General features: G+C 33.7%; 1 protein-coding gene across 1 annotated transcript in view; it reads left to right on the forward strand.

Annotated features, from left to right (window-relative positions):
- The first annotated feature begins 1,739 nt into the window (after positions 1-1,739).
- CC2D2B (coiled-coil and C2 domain containing 2B) overlaps positions 1,740-17,369 on the forward strand; it is a 55,974-nt gene continuing 40,344 nt past the window's right edge. The window contains exons 1-13 of the mRNA XM_045581950.1: positions 1,740-1,778; positions 3,818-3,878; positions 5,172-5,251; positions 5,600-5,670; positions 6,455-6,545; positions 8,837-9,038; positions 9,582-9,718; positions 9,820-9,948; positions 12,174-12,383; positions 13,436-13,533; positions 14,877-15,017; positions 16,630-16,735; positions 16,924-17,042. Of these exons, the coding sequence (XP_045437906.1) occupies positions 1,740-1,778; positions 3,818-3,878; positions 5,172-5,251; positions 5,600-5,670; positions 6,455-6,545; positions 8,837-9,038; positions 9,582-9,718; positions 9,820-9,948; positions 12,174-12,383; positions 13,436-13,533; positions 14,877-15,017; positions 16,630-16,735; positions 16,924-17,042 (1,484 nt within the window). The remainder of the gene's footprint in view (positions 1,779-3,817; positions 3,879-5,171; positions 5,252-5,599; positions 5,671-6,454; positions 6,546-8,836; positions 9,039-9,581; positions 9,719-9,819; positions 9,949-12,173; positions 12,384-13,435; positions 13,534-14,876; positions 15,018-16,629; positions 16,736-16,923; positions 17,043-17,369) is intronic.

Genomic DNA, 17,369 nt, shown 5'->3' on the forward strand with positions numbered 1-17,369 from the left:
TTTTTCCTTTCTTCCACATGATATATTCAATAGAGCAGATGAAATTTTCATCTACATCTTCAATTTTATCCAATATTTTGTTTATAATCATTTACCTTTTATCCTTTATGGAATGGTAAATGAACCAGGTTAGAAACATCTCCAGGTATATGAAAATATTTGATTAATAATTTCTATTATAATAAGGTTTTCATTTGGTAATTTAACGATGTATAGGATTATCGCTGCTAATGATTTTTGTAGATTAGCAGATAAAATTTTCGGATATAGGCATCAGTAAGCAAGCTATTAATTTTAAGTTCCTTTTAGAAGTCCTTGAAAATGAAAAGTAAATTCAAAATTCTCTTCTCTGGAACTAATTGACATCTTCAGAACATTCCACCCCAAAGCTACAGAATACACATTCTTCTCAAATGTACATGGACATTTTCAAAGATAGATAACATGTTAGGACACAAGCTAAATCTTTATATATTCAAGAAGATTGAAATCATATCTAGCATATTCTCAGATCACAATGGCATGAAATTAGAAATCAGCTACAGTAAAAATGCTTAAAAACAAATACATGGAGGCTAAATAGCATGCTTTAAACAATGAATGGGTTACCAAAGAGAACAAAGAAGAAATAAAAAACATCCTAGAAACAAATGACAATGAAAACACAACAACCCAAAATCTATGGGACACAGTGAAAGCAGTCCTAACAGGGAAGTTCATAGCACGACAGGCCTACTTCAAAAAACAAGAAAAACTGGTAATAAGTTATCTAACACTACAACTTAAAAGTCTGATGCTCTACTGACTGAGCTATCCGGGCCCTTACAAACACTACAACTTAAAGAGAACAACAAGAAAAGCCCAGAATAAGTAGAAGGAATGAAATAATAAAGATCAGAGTGGAAATAAATGACACAACGAAAAAAAATAATAATACAAAAGATCAATAAAAACCAAGAGCTGGTTCTTTAAAAGGATAAACAAGATTGATGAACAAAACAGGAAACAAACAGAGATAAGCCAAATAAACAAAATCAGAAACAAAAGAAGTGAAGTAACAACTGATTTCACAGAAATACAAAGGAAGTGTAAACAAATACTATAAATGAGTTTAGTCCAACAAACAAAACAATCTGGACAAAATGGGTATATTCCTAGAAAAACACAACCTTCTAAAATTCAATCAAGAATCAGAAAACCTAAATAGGCTGATAACTACTGATGAAATTGAAGCAGTAATAAAATACACTCCCAGCAAATAGGCTTCCACATATTTTAATTAAAGTTACTCCTAGGTATTTGCAAAAGTTTTATATTACTATTATGAAGTGACCTTTTTCTGTTAGCATATAGGGAAGCTATTAACTTTGGCCTATGTTCCTTTATTCAGCTACTTAACAACTTTCTAATTATGTCTAAACTGTTTTCATTGAGTGTTTTGAGTTTTCTATGTGAAAAAACCTATTTCTACAGACAAGGATAATTTTGTCTTCTCCTTTTCAATAGTTATACCTCTCCTTTTCCATGTCTTATTGCAGTAACCAGAATTTCTATTAAATACTAAAGGTGATCAACTACTGTTTACTAAAGGTGAGAATATATTTATTTAATTTTCAGTTAAATTAAAATTTTAAATAACATATTATCTCAAGTATCATAATAGTTGTTTTATTTCAGTAATATACTCTATCATTCTTAAGACTATTTCTTATTTATTTAGAAATGAAAGAACCATCATCATGAAAAAGATCTCAAAGCGAAAACAAGATATTAAAAAGGTAAGGTATTAATGGAGCTTATAAGGATTTTGATGACACTAAATACCCAATGATCAATGCAGTATAATCCTAAAAATGTGATGTATTTGGTTCTATACATAAATCACATGCACATATGTTAAAAAATAAATAAGACATATTAGGGATCAATTATTTGATCTGTCAGTTATGTAATAAAGAACATTAGAAGCGAGTTATATATTATTTATTCCCTTACTTAAATATTAACTTTATCTTTTCTCAGCCAGTCAGCAATCCATTTCTGCTTTGCTAAAAATAAAATGCTTTTCTTTTTTTAATCAGTGAGTGAAGCATATATAGGACTGAGATTTACATGTCTTTTAATCCAATTAAAATTCATTTTATTTTATTTTTCCATAACCATTTATCCCCTCTATGCTCTCTTGCACTTCCATCCATCTTCCCCATTGCAATCACCAAACTGTTGTTCATATATATGAAGTTGCACATTTATCCCTACTTCTAGATGGGGAGGGAAAGTTATAAATCCTGTGAATGCTAGACAAGATTATTGGGAATTAAAGGGAGACCTCTATCAATCACTTGCTAGGATTGATATCTCATCATACTTACAAGGATTACTGTCCCTTGGGCAAGGATAAAATTAGGTATTTTTAATTATGTTGAAGAAAATACTGAAGGCCTAATAAGAACACAACATCTTAGTTCATGTTGACCTTATTCATTCGTTCTTAAGGATGGTACAGGAGCTACTGGTGGATTTTGAAGTTCTTTCAGAAAGTGTGTAGACAGAGCTCTTATTGTGATAGTAATATCTTTACTAGGATCGTCTCGATACTTTGCTTTGGCTTTTGATACGAATCTATATCTTTACTGTGATAGGAAAGCTGATGTGTATCTTCTTGCTCTTTCCACTCCAACTACACATTAGTTTGGTTAGCATGTACAGTTGTTATTTAAGGAGTCTTTTACTGTTCTATTTCTTAAACTTAACATGAAAAACGAACTTATCCATATCATTCTAAATAAGGATTTAACATTGCTAGTATGGTTTAATTTTTAGAATACTGAGGTTTAAAAAATAGTAAAGGCAATAAATTCTCATTTTAGCAGATTGATAATGATAGGACATTCAATTACAAATACTAGTAGGCAGCTAGAAATATGGTATTCACAAAACAGTCAAGGTTGGGACAGATTTAGGAAGCCATGAAAATACATGCACTCTCTAAAGCCTTGGAATGAGCCCACATTTAAGCTGTGAGAAGTGTGACCTTTGAAGATACAGAGAATAAGTGGGTAAAAATCAAGAGTATAAAATGTTTTAAGATAATAAAGATGCCCAACATCAGATGCTGCAATGAATCAGATAAAAGCTAACACTGATACAGTATTGAGTTTCAAAGTATTTTTATATGTCTGACCTCATTTGAACCTCCTAAAATGTATATGAGGAAGATAATATATGATTACTGAGAACTAAACATTGGGTTTTATTATTAAAAGGTCCTTTTTGAGCCCTGGATAGATGGCTCAGTTGATTAGAGCATCTTTCCATATAGCAAAGAGTTTTAGGTTCAATTCCAATAGATGTTTCTCACATAGATATTTCTTTCTCACATAGATGTCTGTTTCTTTCTTTCTTCCTTTCTTCCTTTCTCTTTCTCTCTCTCTCGTGTGTGTGTGTGTGTGTGTGTGTGTGTGTGTGTATATATATTCATATATATATATACATATATATACATACATATATATATATATATATATATATATATATATATATATATCTCCATCCTCAGGTGAGGATAAAATTTTTTTTTTAAAAGGTCCTTTTTGATGTTACAGAGAGCAACTTCTTAATTAAAAGCCCACCATATATATAAAGAGATCATACCAACTGATAAAAAGATGAAATTTTAAGAAAATAGGCAAAGGCTATGAATTGGCATTTTAAAGGAGATGACTTTCAAAGGGGTGATGGACATTTGAAAAGATGTTCAATGACAAAAAAAATGCAAAGTGACTTTCACCCTTCCTCCCCCCTTTTTTTTTAATAGATGTCTGAAGAGACAGATGATATTGCAGTAGAAGAAAATGTAGGCAAGCATCTTCAAAAAGGTCCTCAATAAGTATACCATAATTCTGATGCTGTTGGTTCTTATTTTTAAAAGATGTAAATGACTAATACTATCATAGGGTTTCAGCTGGGAACACAAGTTTATTAAGAGATGAATTCAAATAGAAACTAAACTTCCTAGATAATACAAAATGGGCACAAGGAAATAATTAGTAAAGTCTATATATGTGATGAAAATTTTTATTAAGATTTTATTTTCTCTCTCTCTGCAAACATGGAGAATCTATGAGTGTTTGAAACTGTATTACACCATAAAGATATATAGATGTAGAACTTGCTTCAGGCAGTTCTAGATCTTGAGAAATATACATAAATAATGGTTGAACCCTAGTTCATTTACTATTATTGAGCACATATTATATGACCCCGCCCCTGCCATTCTAAGTTCTGGGAATAGAGTATAAACAAACCAACTAGTCATTTTAAAATTATACCAGGAAATACTGCAGTTAAGAATGAAGATTCTTATGATCTATAGTGGTTTAGCTTTTTATTACCCGTTGTTTCTACTATTCTCTATGCAGCCTTTAAGTAGTCAGAAACAGGGAGAATAAAAAGAAAAATGCAAGGTAAAATGACCAAAAGGCCCTCCACTTGCTACTATACCTAGGACTGTTCAACTCCTGTTTTTCTCAGTTCATCTGGGGGATCATCTAGCGGAAGAATAGAAAATAACACATAGTTTGGGGTGCATACAACAACTGGAATTCTCTTTATACTCTTCAAGACTGTTTCATTTTAAAAGCTTGCAGAAGTATGGCTCCCCAGATTTTACAAAACTGACCAATTGATACATAGAAACGTATCTCTTCCTTTTAGATTCCTTACTCTCCAGTTTCATCAACTTGAAGTAACCTGTCATTGATATTTGTATATTCTGTAGAGATTAAACATTATATTTGTATATTCTGTATAGAGTATAACTGTTCTTACAGATTTTTTCACAAAAGGAAAAAGATAAAGTTTTGCTTTTCTGAGTATCTCCCCTCACCCCGACCTAACTACAAAGAAGGACTATAGCCAATAGCTGAAAACATACAGAGTAAGGGAAACAAAATCTAGTCCTGAGCGTGTATAATGAAAATATTTACTCCAGATGGAAAAGGGGGAAGGGACATCTATTTGAGGTTCTAAGCCCTCATGGAGCAATGTCCCAGTCTTCATAATTATCATGATCCTTAAAAATGCATGCAATTTAGCTATTTAATGAGCTATTGTTGTTTAGTTATTTTCAAAAGTGTCATGAGCTCTGTATTATGTTGGCTTCTTAATAGGTTTAGATGCAGAAGAAGAAAATAAAAACATAATAGAAATGTTGAGAAGCAAAGTAAGAGAAAAGCTAAAAAATGCTAAGGTAATGCTTAATTTTTTTTCTTTTCTGGTTTTAAATTTAATATTTAAATGCAACATGTATTAAATTAATTTTTCTTCTTTTAAAAAGAGCCAAATTTCAGTCTTAAATATAGCTCCTTAAATCCAAATACTGCAAGTTCTTTTCCATGTTTTTCTTTTTTTTTCAAACCTAAATCCAAGAAAAGTTAAGCGATTTGGTCATGGAAACTATATATGACATCTCAAACGGAAACGTCTACATACTTCTTAAAATAAAACATTGAAAAGTCTTGGTTTTTATTCATTTTGAACAAAAGACTTAGGTTTTTCTGTGAAGATTAAGTTTTCTATATCATTTATGTTATTTCAGGTTAATCAAAGTGAAAAATCTTCAACTAATCTGCTCATTGATAATAAGATAAATCAGTGGTCTAAGGTGAGTAGCTTCTCTTTTTTTTTTTAACCCTAAAAGACAGCTTTATTGAGATACACTTTATATAGCAAAAATTCACCCATTTTAAGGATATGGTTCAATGATTCTAAGTAAATTTAGATGTATTAAGTCAATATTGTAATGCAATTTTAGGCAGCTAGATACAAATAGGATATAAAATAAGCTTTTATATTTTATGTACTTTAAGATTATTTTACTCTTAATGACTAAAATAAGAGTAAATTATTTCTCTCTCAAACCTCCTTAAAATCAGTCCGTTTTAATATGTGTATGAGAAGAACGTGGTAAGGGCTTTACACTTACAGTATTGAAAAAGGAGAGTTTATTTTATCAGCAAGTTTATAACTATGAGCATGTCACTTTAAATACTTTTAACTACCTCTCACTCTATAAAACATTGTAGACCACACATATTTGTGAAAGCACCTAAAAATGGGGAGAGAAAAAGCCATTTGCCCTGAGCCCACATTTTGATAGAAGTGTAAGGTGATACTCTTAATATTCTGACTAGAGTGAAGAGATAGGGAAGATGGAGAAGATTTAGACTCTATTCTGTTTTTTTATTGCAGTTACCAGAACCTTAAAACAAAAATTCATAAGTCAGACTTGAAGTTAAATATAACTTGACATTGTCTCTTCTTCTGCTCCTTGCTCATGAATCAGATAATAGTTACCACTCCACTTATTACTACTTAACTTACTACCTTTCTTTCATGTATAAGCAGAAAAAGTATTCATTTCACCACTGAGTACTGCTTTTCCATTGTTTAATCCACAGACTGAAGTCTCATTGGAGGCAGGCCTTTCGTTTTTCACTCTGAGCGGTGAAGAAGGCTCAGCTTTGGGCCAGTCTTCAGAGCAGGTGGATTTGTACCCCTTCCTCCATCACCTCATTCTCAGGAAAAATAACTTGTTAAAGGCAAAGAATGATGAAATTTTTATTATTGAGCCACCTTGTTCTCTCTGAATTGAGCTATTCATAATAATTCCCAAAACTTATTGAGCGCTTACTGGATACGCAGTGACACACTAAATTTTTAATGTGGATTGTATCATTCATTCCTCATAGAAATTCTGTAAGGCAGGCACTGTTATTGGCTCTGTTTTATAGGCGAGGAAACTAATGTGGGGTTAAGCATTGGTAGAGTTGGGAAATATAGTCTGTCAGCTGCAAAGCCCGTGTTTTCTCTTTCTTCTGTTGTTCCTGTCCTTCTCTCCAAGTGCCCCAACTCTGTTACTCTCCATAGAGTCCCTATGTCCATCCCTCCTAGTCCAATCCTAGAGTCTTCCAATTTTTGCCACTTCTTCCCTCTTCTCTTCAAACTCCTCAGCCCCTCCTATTATTCCCTGGTTGTCCTTTCCTCCAGTCTCACTAGGCTCTCCCCATTGCCTCTTCATTTGTCAGCCACTTTTATTAATCGTCCTATCTACTCATGTCCCTCTGTAATTTTCTCTAATTCCTCTCTATCTTCAAGTCTCACCACAGTTTCATTGAGTCCCCTCCCCAAGTACCTCTTATTTCCCAGAATTCTTTCTATCTACTAACATCTCTTAGTAATTTCCAAATCCCTCAGGCCTTCCTTTGGGGTCCCTCTTGAACCCCCATTTGCCTTTCTACTGTACACCATTATTAGTCTTCCTTTACAACATCCCTGATGTGGGCCTTACCTCCGAAGGCAAGTTGAAAGCCCTGGCCCACATCAGGGATGCTATAAAGGAAGATTGATAATGGAGGCTGCAGCTGGAACAAAGACAGCCTTTTTTGTCTTATGATCGGAATCTTCAAAAAGATCCCCTATGTGAGGATCTCCCAAATCTTGCTTCTAGATATCAGTGCCATACTTTGTTTGAATTCTGAAAAAGATACCATAAAGATTTCTAGATATAAAATACTTTCATTTTTTAAAATCCTCACTTGAGAATATTTTTTCCATTGCTTTTCAGAGAGAGCAAAAAGGAGGGAAGGAGGGAAAGAGGGAGAGAGAGAGAGAGAGAGAAAGAGAGAGAGAGAGAGAGGGGGGGGGGGGAGACATTGATGTGAGAGAGACATACCAACTGGTTGCTTCCTGCATGAGCCCCGACTCTAGATGTGGAGCAAACCAGCAACCAAGGTATGTGCTTTGACTGGGAATCAAACCCAAGACCCTTAGTTTTGTGGTCCTATGCTCTAATCATTTAGCAACATGGGCGAGAGCATAAAATACTTTCTTGATTTCATGACAGGGATAGGAGACAGGGTTTAATGGTTATTTATTCCATATGAACCTAGATGATGCTAACTATGTTCCTTAATTTTGTCAGACCTGATCAGGGCATGTAAGGTACTCTATTCAAAGACACTGTGATTAATTTTTTTATTTAATTATTTACCCCTAAATATATATTTTTTAATTGAGGGGTTTTTATTTGCATGACTCACACACTCTCTGTCTCCTCTTTTTCAATATGGGTCAATATTAAATTAGACAATTAAGTCATTCAAAATGAATTGATTTTTGTGTGTGACTCACAATTCATGATCATGATATAAAAGTATGCATTTTTATATTTAGTAATATATTTTTCAATACCTATATTCAGATTATAACTTTTATACATAGCATGTTTTCAAATTTCACTACAATCACTCTGCTTTAGACTTCAATGTTGAATCTTTACTTTTCTTCTTTATTTTTCTTGAATGTCATCCAGGAAACATCAGGGATGCTCCACAATCACTTTAGATACTATTGCTTTCTGAATAGCAAAAAAAATGGGATTTAAGACCACATGTATCTGGACTTTTTTGATAATGGAGGCTGCAGCTGGAACAAAGAGAGCCTTTTTTGTCTTAAGACCACATGTATCTGGCCTGATGTATCTGGACTTTGCTCTACACTATGAATTCTCAGTGATGTGTCATAGTCCAATATCTCAGGCTATTTTTCCAAAGGAGAGGAGGGACTTGAATTATAATTCTATTTCATTAATTTTCCATTGAAAATTGCAAGGAAGTGCTATAGAAAAATCATATTATAAAAGATTAAGCCTTCAATGAGTTCCTCTATGTTCAGTGAAATTTCATTATAACAGTTTAAGCTTGACCTTGAACTGGGTAGCATGGATCAGAAGGATAATAATGTATACTTATTTTTATCTTTTGGTATTCAACAGAGATTATTAAATGATAGCTACCCTAAACATTTATTACTTGGTGATAATTTACAAGATTTTGCTGAGAGCCATGATAAAGATTATTATATGGAAGAAGTAATTTTTCCAGATTTACTTGAAGTAAAAGCTGCTGAATATGAAGATGATCAAGAACAAATCAAGAGACAACAGGCAAATATTTTTGTGCCAAGTAGTTCCTCAGGTAAAGTTCTTGTACAATAAAATATTTAAGTAATTAATGAATTATATTAAAGGATAATAGCTTTTTTGGATAGATAGATAAAATGTATGATCTAGTCCCAGTTGGTGTAGCTCATTTGGTTGGAACATCTTCCCATATACCAAAAGGTTATGGGTTTGATTCCAGTCAGGGCACATATGTAGGTTGCAGGTTTCATCTGGAAGGCGACAGATGGATGTTCTGTTTCACATTGATGTTTCTGTTTTCCTTTCCTTTCCCTCTTTCACCCTCCTCTCTCTCCCTCTTCCTAAAATCAATAAGCATATCTTCAGGAGGACTATTCTTAAATTATAGAATATTTTCTATATTTGTTCTTCATGCCTTCCCTGGGTTTAAGAGGATTGATTAGAAGAACTCATTGTGTGTGTGTGTGTGTGTGTGTGTGTGTGTGTGTGTGTGTATTTAAGCTTGCTGCTAGACTTTAGTTCCCCTTTGCTTCTTGTTTGGTCAATACCAGTTTAACATGTTGGACTTTTGAAGTAATATATAGGTTTTGTTATTAAGTGGTCAACCAACGTAAATTGCCGAAAAATATGATGCCACGCATTTTAGAAGATGAAGGATTCTATATGCAGAGAAAGCCAAAAATATATAAAAAGACCTGCAACAAAATGGAAAATCGCCTGCTTCAACAAGAAGAGGCAAGTGCACCACCTAACAAGTTAAATCACTCACTGATAATATGTGATATTTATTTTTGATGAAATATTTAATTACTATGTTTCTTAAATATTTTTGATAGGGAATGTGTTGGTTTGAAGAAAGTGCTGAAATAATGTCATTACCTTCACCTATTAGCCAGTCATGGAAATTCAGACTAAACATAAGCAAGGAATCTTTAAATCCAGCATTAAAGACCATATACAGGAAGGTAACCAATAATAATTTACTTGTAATTATGGTTAGAATTCTTGTAATATTGATTATAACTTACATTTTTGTGTTGTTAACTCATCCTTTGAATATATTAATGTCTACTAATATACTAATAATGGCAAAACTATGATGAAATGCTAAATATTCATTAAAATTATGTTTTTGAGGAATATGTAATGATATGGGTAAATGCTAAAAATAAAATGTAAAGTGAAAAAAAGCAGAATGAAAAATTAAATCTGGTCCTAATTTTATAAAAATAGATAATGAATGAATTTACCAATGAATGGACAAGTTCGTATATGTGTACATAGATAAAAAGACTGAAAAGTCTATCAGAGTAAATAATTATCTCTAGATAGCAGGATAAGATTATTTTTATTTTGCTCAAGATATAGCACAGATATTTTAACATAATTATCAGAGATCATTGCTGTTGGAGAGAGTCCTTGAAACAGTGGAAGCTTGTTGAATGAGTGAGTACATGAATGAATGAATGAATGGATGAATGAACAAAAGGATGGTAGGTAAATACAAAACATATAATTTTTGGGAAATATTATCCACCATCCAGATTACCCTTTGTAAACATCCAGAATCTGATGTTGGATACCATTGGGCTGAACAAGTAACTTTTTCGTCCAATGCATCATCCAAGCACAATTTCAGTATTCAATAGACCCTTAGAGTTGGGAATAAATATATATGTCACTTCACCAAGCATCTAAACTGAGTATTAAAATTCATTCTATAGTATCATTAACAGGCAATGTGCTGAAAGTTGTGTCAGACAACGATGTTTTTTAATCTTCACATGAAGATATTTTTTTTCATTGATTTCTACAGAGAGTGAAAGGGAGGGAGGGAGGGAGAGAGAAGCATTGATTTGAGAGAGACACATGGATTGGTTGCCTCACTCACGTGCCCAAACTGAGCCTGCAATGGAGGTATATGCTCTTTACTGGAATCAAACCCAGGACCCTTCAGTCTGTGGGCCGGTGCTCTGTCCACTGAGCAAAACTGTCCAGGGTGGAACAGTGTTTTTGTTTGTTTGTTTGTTTTTTTAAAAAATACTTTATTGATTTTTCACAAAGAGGAGGGGAGAGGGATAGAGAGCTAGAAACATCGATGAGAGAGAAACATCGACCAGCTGCCTCCTGTATACCCCCCACCGGGGATGTGCCTGCAACCAATGTACATGCCCTTGACCAGAATCGAACCTGGGACCTTTCAGTTCGCAGGCTGATGCTCTATCCACGGTTTCGGCAGAACAGTGTTTTAATAAGGGTTAACCATTTAATTTTGGTCCACAGATGACTAATATATCATCACATAGTCAAACTATTGACTCAGCAGTTCTGAACACCATTTGTCATACTGTTCCTGTAGGAAATTTTTTGGGAGCTTCCAACTTGAAAGTTCAACTTCTATCAACACATAAAAGTATTATAAACAACTAGAAGTCTGGTGCATGAACATTCGTGCACTAGGGTGGTCCCTCAGCCTGGCTTGCGCCCTCTCCCAGTCTGGGACCTCTTGGGGGGGAATGTCCATCTGCCAGCTTAGACATACTCCCTGGGGTATGGGGCCTAAGCCGACAGTTAGACATTCCTCTGGCAGCCTGGGAACCCTTGGGGGATGTCCAGTTGTGGCTTAGGCCCGCTCCTCTGTGGCCACCTCTATGGAAGGTACAGTGCCAGGATGGGACAGTTCCACGCCACCACCTCTCCTGCCCCCTCTGTAGAAGTGGGAAGGGTGTGCCGGGACCATCACGGCTGACCTGGCAATGCAGGCTCACTGGCCCCACCCCCCCTGGTCATTCCAGCAGGTCATTCTTGAAGTCATTTTGCTGTCCAGTCTAATTAGCATATTAGTTCTTTATTATATAAGATAACTGATAGCAAGATTATTAAAATGCTGTACTATAAACATATAGGGTGTCCCCCCAAAATTTATACACACTTTACAGCTGATAGCCCAATTGTGTTTCTTTTCATATTTTAACCCATTAGAATTAATAATTATTCGAAGTGTGTATACATATTTTTGGGACACTCTGTATGAAATCATAATCAACTTCAAGAAAAAAGGATCAAATTATTCGTTTTTTTTATTTTCTGTGTCTTTTAATTTTCTTACAATTAATATGTTACTTTCATAAAAGGTAATTTAAAAAGAAATAGAACCAAATTAACTTTGTGTACACACTTTTCCTTAAAGGCAGTGAAATCTGATCTAGAAAGCTCTATTAGGACCAAAATGGAAGGTCAAGGGAAAATGTACCAATTAGATCTCAACATTGTGGGTTTGCAATTTAGCCATCATCCTGTCTTCAATCAAGAACAAGTATTATGTGCTAGGCTGCTCCAACTTTATGAGTGTTTTCAGGACAGGCAGCAACAGAATTTATCTCAGCTCCTTTTAGAGAAGGTGAGGATGGTTTTTATTATATTACTGGGCTGAACATGTAATATTGAAAGAGTAAATAAACCTCTTAGTATAGAGCAAGTTATCATAGGACATTTTCCTTAGCACTTTAATTATTTAACTAATAAGAACAATGGTTGATTTCAATTTTTCTAAAAAGAAACTGTAGAAGTTGCAAGATATGTAGCACTTATAAATGGTTTACTGATCACTGGTATTCTTGGTCCTATGACTTAAGAAGAATATTTGAAATGATTTAAAAGAGTCATATGGCTGTTTTAAGTCTTGTTATAAAGTATTTTTTATAAAAATATCAGCAATTTATATCTCAGATCAAATGTGAGGAGTCTTAGTTTAAGAATGATCAATTCAGCCCTGATTGACTTGGCTCAGTGGATAGAGCGTCGACCTGCAGAATGAAAGGTCCCAGTTCGATTCTAGTCAAGGGCATATACCTTGGTTGTGGGCACATCCCCCGCAGGAGATGTGCAGGAGGCAGCTGATCTATGTTTCTCTCTCATCGATATTTCTGACTCTTTCCCTCTCCCTTCCTCTCTGTAAAAAATCAATAAAATATATATATTTTTAAAAATGATCACCCTAACTGGTTTGCTCAGTAGATAGAGCGTCGGCCTGCGGACTGAAGGGTTCTGGGTTCAATTCCAGTCAGGGGAATGTACCTTGGTTGTGGGCACATCCCAGTAGGAGGTGTGCAAGAGGCAGCTGATCCTTGTTTCTCTCTCATTGATGTTTCTAGCTTTCTATCCCTCTCCCTTCCACTCTGTAAAAAATCAATTTTATATATATATATAGACATAGCTCAGACTGCAGCAGTATCGAAGCAGTACAGTCAGTGTTTAGGAACCAGGAGTGTCATGAAACCACATAGACTCTCAAAATTCAATTATTAATAGGATATTTTAGGAGACAAGGCAGTAATATATCAAATTTATATATTTGTGCTTCTACTGCACAAACCTAGATCTATAGGTGAATTGGGATGATGGTAACAGATAAATGAAATGTACCCAAAAATGATCTTTTCTTTGTTGTAGCTTAAAGCACTGACACATGCTACCAAATTATCAAATGATGATTTGGAAGTGAGCCAGCTGACTGGAAAATCTTTACAAGATTATTATTGGCAGATAAGGTAGGTTTGGGGCCTTTCATGTATTCATCAAGCATTTATTAAGTAACTTTTTTTTCACTTGCTATGGAAAATTTAAAACAAGAAAAAGATTCTCTACTCTTTAGGCATTTACAGAAAGGGTTCCAACCTTTCCTTAAGACCCATTTTTTTTTGTGTGTGTAAAAATATATCACAGATGTGTCATATGAAAGTGGTTATAGTTTAATATCCGTTGATTCTAAAAAAACATGTCAATTAAAACTATGTTTACTAATACTCTGTACTTGGATTATATTAATCTCAATTGTTTGTATATATTTGAGAATTACTCTAAAATACATATGTGCAAGATATATTATTAATTCAGCTTAAAGGCAATACTCAAAGAGGTGAATTGAATGTCACACACTCTATGAAGTCTTGCCTGTTTTTCTCTTATTTATGTCCACACTATAGCATATTCAAACGTCTACCGTGTTTCCTCGAAAATAAGACATCCTCCGAAAATAAGACCTAGCTCATGGGAAAATAAGACATCCCCTGAAAATAAGACCTAGTGCATCTTTGGAAGCAAAAATTAATATAAGACACTGTCTTATTATATTTTCGGGGAAACAGGGTATCATAACACCTATAACATTTTATTGCATTGATTGATTTGTATGTATATAAGCTTTTCTGACCCAGGGAACATGTCTTTTTATCTTTGTATCTCCCCTAAACCAGCACAGTACCTGGCATGCAGTAGGCACCCAGTAAATATTTAGTGGATGAATTAATGAATGGCAATAGGCTTTTCTTTCTATCAGTATGGTACACTAGATTCCCTGAATGTCCCTTCTAATGAAAATAAGTAAAAATGTCTCCTAATACTATCTTTATTGCTGAAATGGCAAAAAGGTAAGGAATCTTCAAAAGCCAAAAACTAGGTTAAAAAAAAATCCTAACAATTAGGGGTAAAGCCAGCTTTTACGTGGACTGTATTTGTTAAACATTAGTAATTTTGACTGGCATTCAAATGGTTTCATGGAGTGTCAGAGGGAGAAGATAAAGCCAAGCTCATCTTTAATTAGAAAGTCTAATAGGAGAGGCTGTAGAAACAGGTGTTAAACTTTACAAAAGAGAGAATGTAAAGGGGATGACAAAACAGTGAAAAACTTCAAGTCATAAAGGAATGAGTCACTAAATGGAATTTCAGTTTCTTTATCAAGATAGGGGTAAAATGAAAACAAAACAAAACACCAAACATGAGGTGGCCAAGGCGAGTCCAGAAGAATTAGTGTAATACATTCTTCCAGGCCATCTCATTGACTTAAATAGTTCTAATCTGCTAATATTTTTTTAATCTATCATTATTGTTGTAGTAATACAAAGCAGCTCTATGAGTTAGAAAGGGAAAAGGACTTCTCCCTACTGCACAGTATGTCACGTACTTGGAAACAGATAAAATCTCTTCGACAACAGCAAGGGTTTATAAGCACCCCGGTAAAGTTACAATTTCAGAGGTGAGTTCTATTTGTTCCTACAACATTCTGATGAACATCACACGAATAACTGGTAATTCATAGTAATTGGGAGAAAAGAAGTTGGATAACTATTTGATGTAGCCAATAAAGGATTGTATCTTGAATATATGAACCACTCTTAAAATTTAATTAAAAGGGACAAAAGATTCGAATAGACACTTCACTAAAGAAGGTATATGGATGGCAAATGGACACATGAGAAGATGCTCAACATCTCCTCAGGTCAGTAGATTAATGTGAATTGAAATCACAATGGAACATACTACACACCTATTAGAATGGCTAAAAATCAGAACAACAAGAAAAAGACAATAACACATGCTTTCAAAAATGCTGAGTAATAGCAACTCTCACTGATTGCTGGTTGGAATGCAAAATTGTACAGTGATTTTGAAAACAACTTGGCACTTTATTATAAAGTTAAACATAGATTCAACAATCACATTCCTAAGTAAAACATGTACTAGTAAATTATAAAGACATGTCTATTGGAGGAGCTAGTTATAATTAAAAACTATACTTGTTACTCACTGAAACTGTGAACTCACAGTTAAATAACTGGTTTCCTTCATAACCCATTGTACCTGGGTCTCCCCCCCCCAAAAAAAAAAACAAACCACACACACACACACACAAAAACAAACAAACAAAAAAAAAAAACCCAGCCAAATCCGGTTTGGCTCAGTGGATAGAGCATCGACCTGCAGGCTGAAAGGTCCCTGGTTCGATTCCAGTCAAGGGCATGTACCTTGGTTGCGGGCACATCTCCAGTAGGGGGTGTGCAAGAGGCAGCTGATCGATGATTCTCTCTCATCGATGTTTCTAACTCACTATCCCTCTCTCTTCCTCTCTGTAAAAAATTAATAAAATATATATTTTTAAAAAACTGTAAAAGATTAGTATAATTTCAAGCAATAAAAATGGTGTTTACTTTGTTGATTCCCCTCCCCCCCACTGCAGTGGTTTTTAATGAAAGTGTTTCATGATCACCTTTATTATAATTTTTAACATTTTCAACAGTTTATCGTTAAAAAAAGCGAGCTTTAAAAAAGCTCCCCAGTAATTTTAATGTGTCAAAGTTTGACAGCCATTATATTAAAGAACAATAAGTTAATTATGAACAATAAGTTCATATTGATTAACCTGAATCAGAGGAAAACAATAATATTTGTTTGTTATGCTTTAAGCATCAAACAGCACTTCACATGAATTAGTTCATATAATCCTCATAACAACACAATTTTCAAATGAGAAAAGTAAGGCACAGAATACTTTAGGAACCTGTCTAAATTCCATGGTGCCAGTCAACACAGGTTCTCAGTCTCAGTCCATACAGGTAATATCCACACTGAATTTACTCTACTGTACTTCAGAAGGCAAAAGCATATATTCTAATAGCAGTTTTATTAAAGAATTTAAATAAAAAAAACAGTTTTAATGAGATACAGTTTGCATATCATACACTTGTTCTTTCTTTTATTAAGGTGTCCAGTTCAATGGTTTTTAATATATTCATAGAGCTGTGCAAGCACAATTATAACTCTCATATACTTTCATTATATTTGCTTTACATAATTCTGTTATTAACTAGGATAAAAAATAAATTTGATGAACAAGATCAAGGAGAAATGTCAGAAATGTCTGTGACTGAGAAGAACACAGGAGGAAAAGCATATAACATTGGGGGAAATGAGGAGGTATTTATGTTGAAAAATTATATTTAACTCAACTAGTTATAATATTTAATAGATAAAATAGGATATCTTTGTAACAGTTACCCAACAAAGTTACAAATATAGGAGATATAAGTTTAAAATTAAGAATAATTGTCCTAAGCAATGAACTTACATTGTAATTTATATATTTGTTTGTTTTTGGTTTCTAGAGTCTCTTAAATTTAGCTTCAGAACTTGAAGAAACAGATATTGAAGGAATAAAGCCAATTACTTTTATGCCACAACTTTCTTTTGCTGAAGAATTAACAAATTTATCCAAATGTTCACTGTAAGCATTTTTACAGGATTATTTTTTTCTTATATATTGTCTATTAATTATTTAATTTTTAATAATAATGTTAGATTTCTTGAATGAGTACCATATGCCCAGCACTTTGCTACTTTATCTTATTTGGACATTTAATTGCCACTATAGTTCTATGGTGTTATCCTCATCTTAAAGATGGGGGAATTTACACTTATAAAAGGTTAAGTAGCCCAGGGTCACATCTCTAATTCTTCAGTAAGGTAGTACATAAAACAATTTGGTTTGATGATTGTTTTTTGTTTTTGTTATGGTAGTAATTTTTGTTCATATATAGATATGTAAGATATA

The sequence above is a fragment of the Pipistrellus kuhlii genome, unplaced genomic scaffold, assembly GCF_014108245.1.
Source record: "Pipistrellus kuhlii isolate mPipKuh1 unplaced genomic scaffold, mPipKuh1.p scaffold_m20_p_15, whole genome shotgun sequence".
NCBI classification, from domain to species: Eukaryota; Metazoa; Chordata; class Mammalia; order Chiroptera; family Vespertilionidae; genus Pipistrellus; species Pipistrellus kuhlii.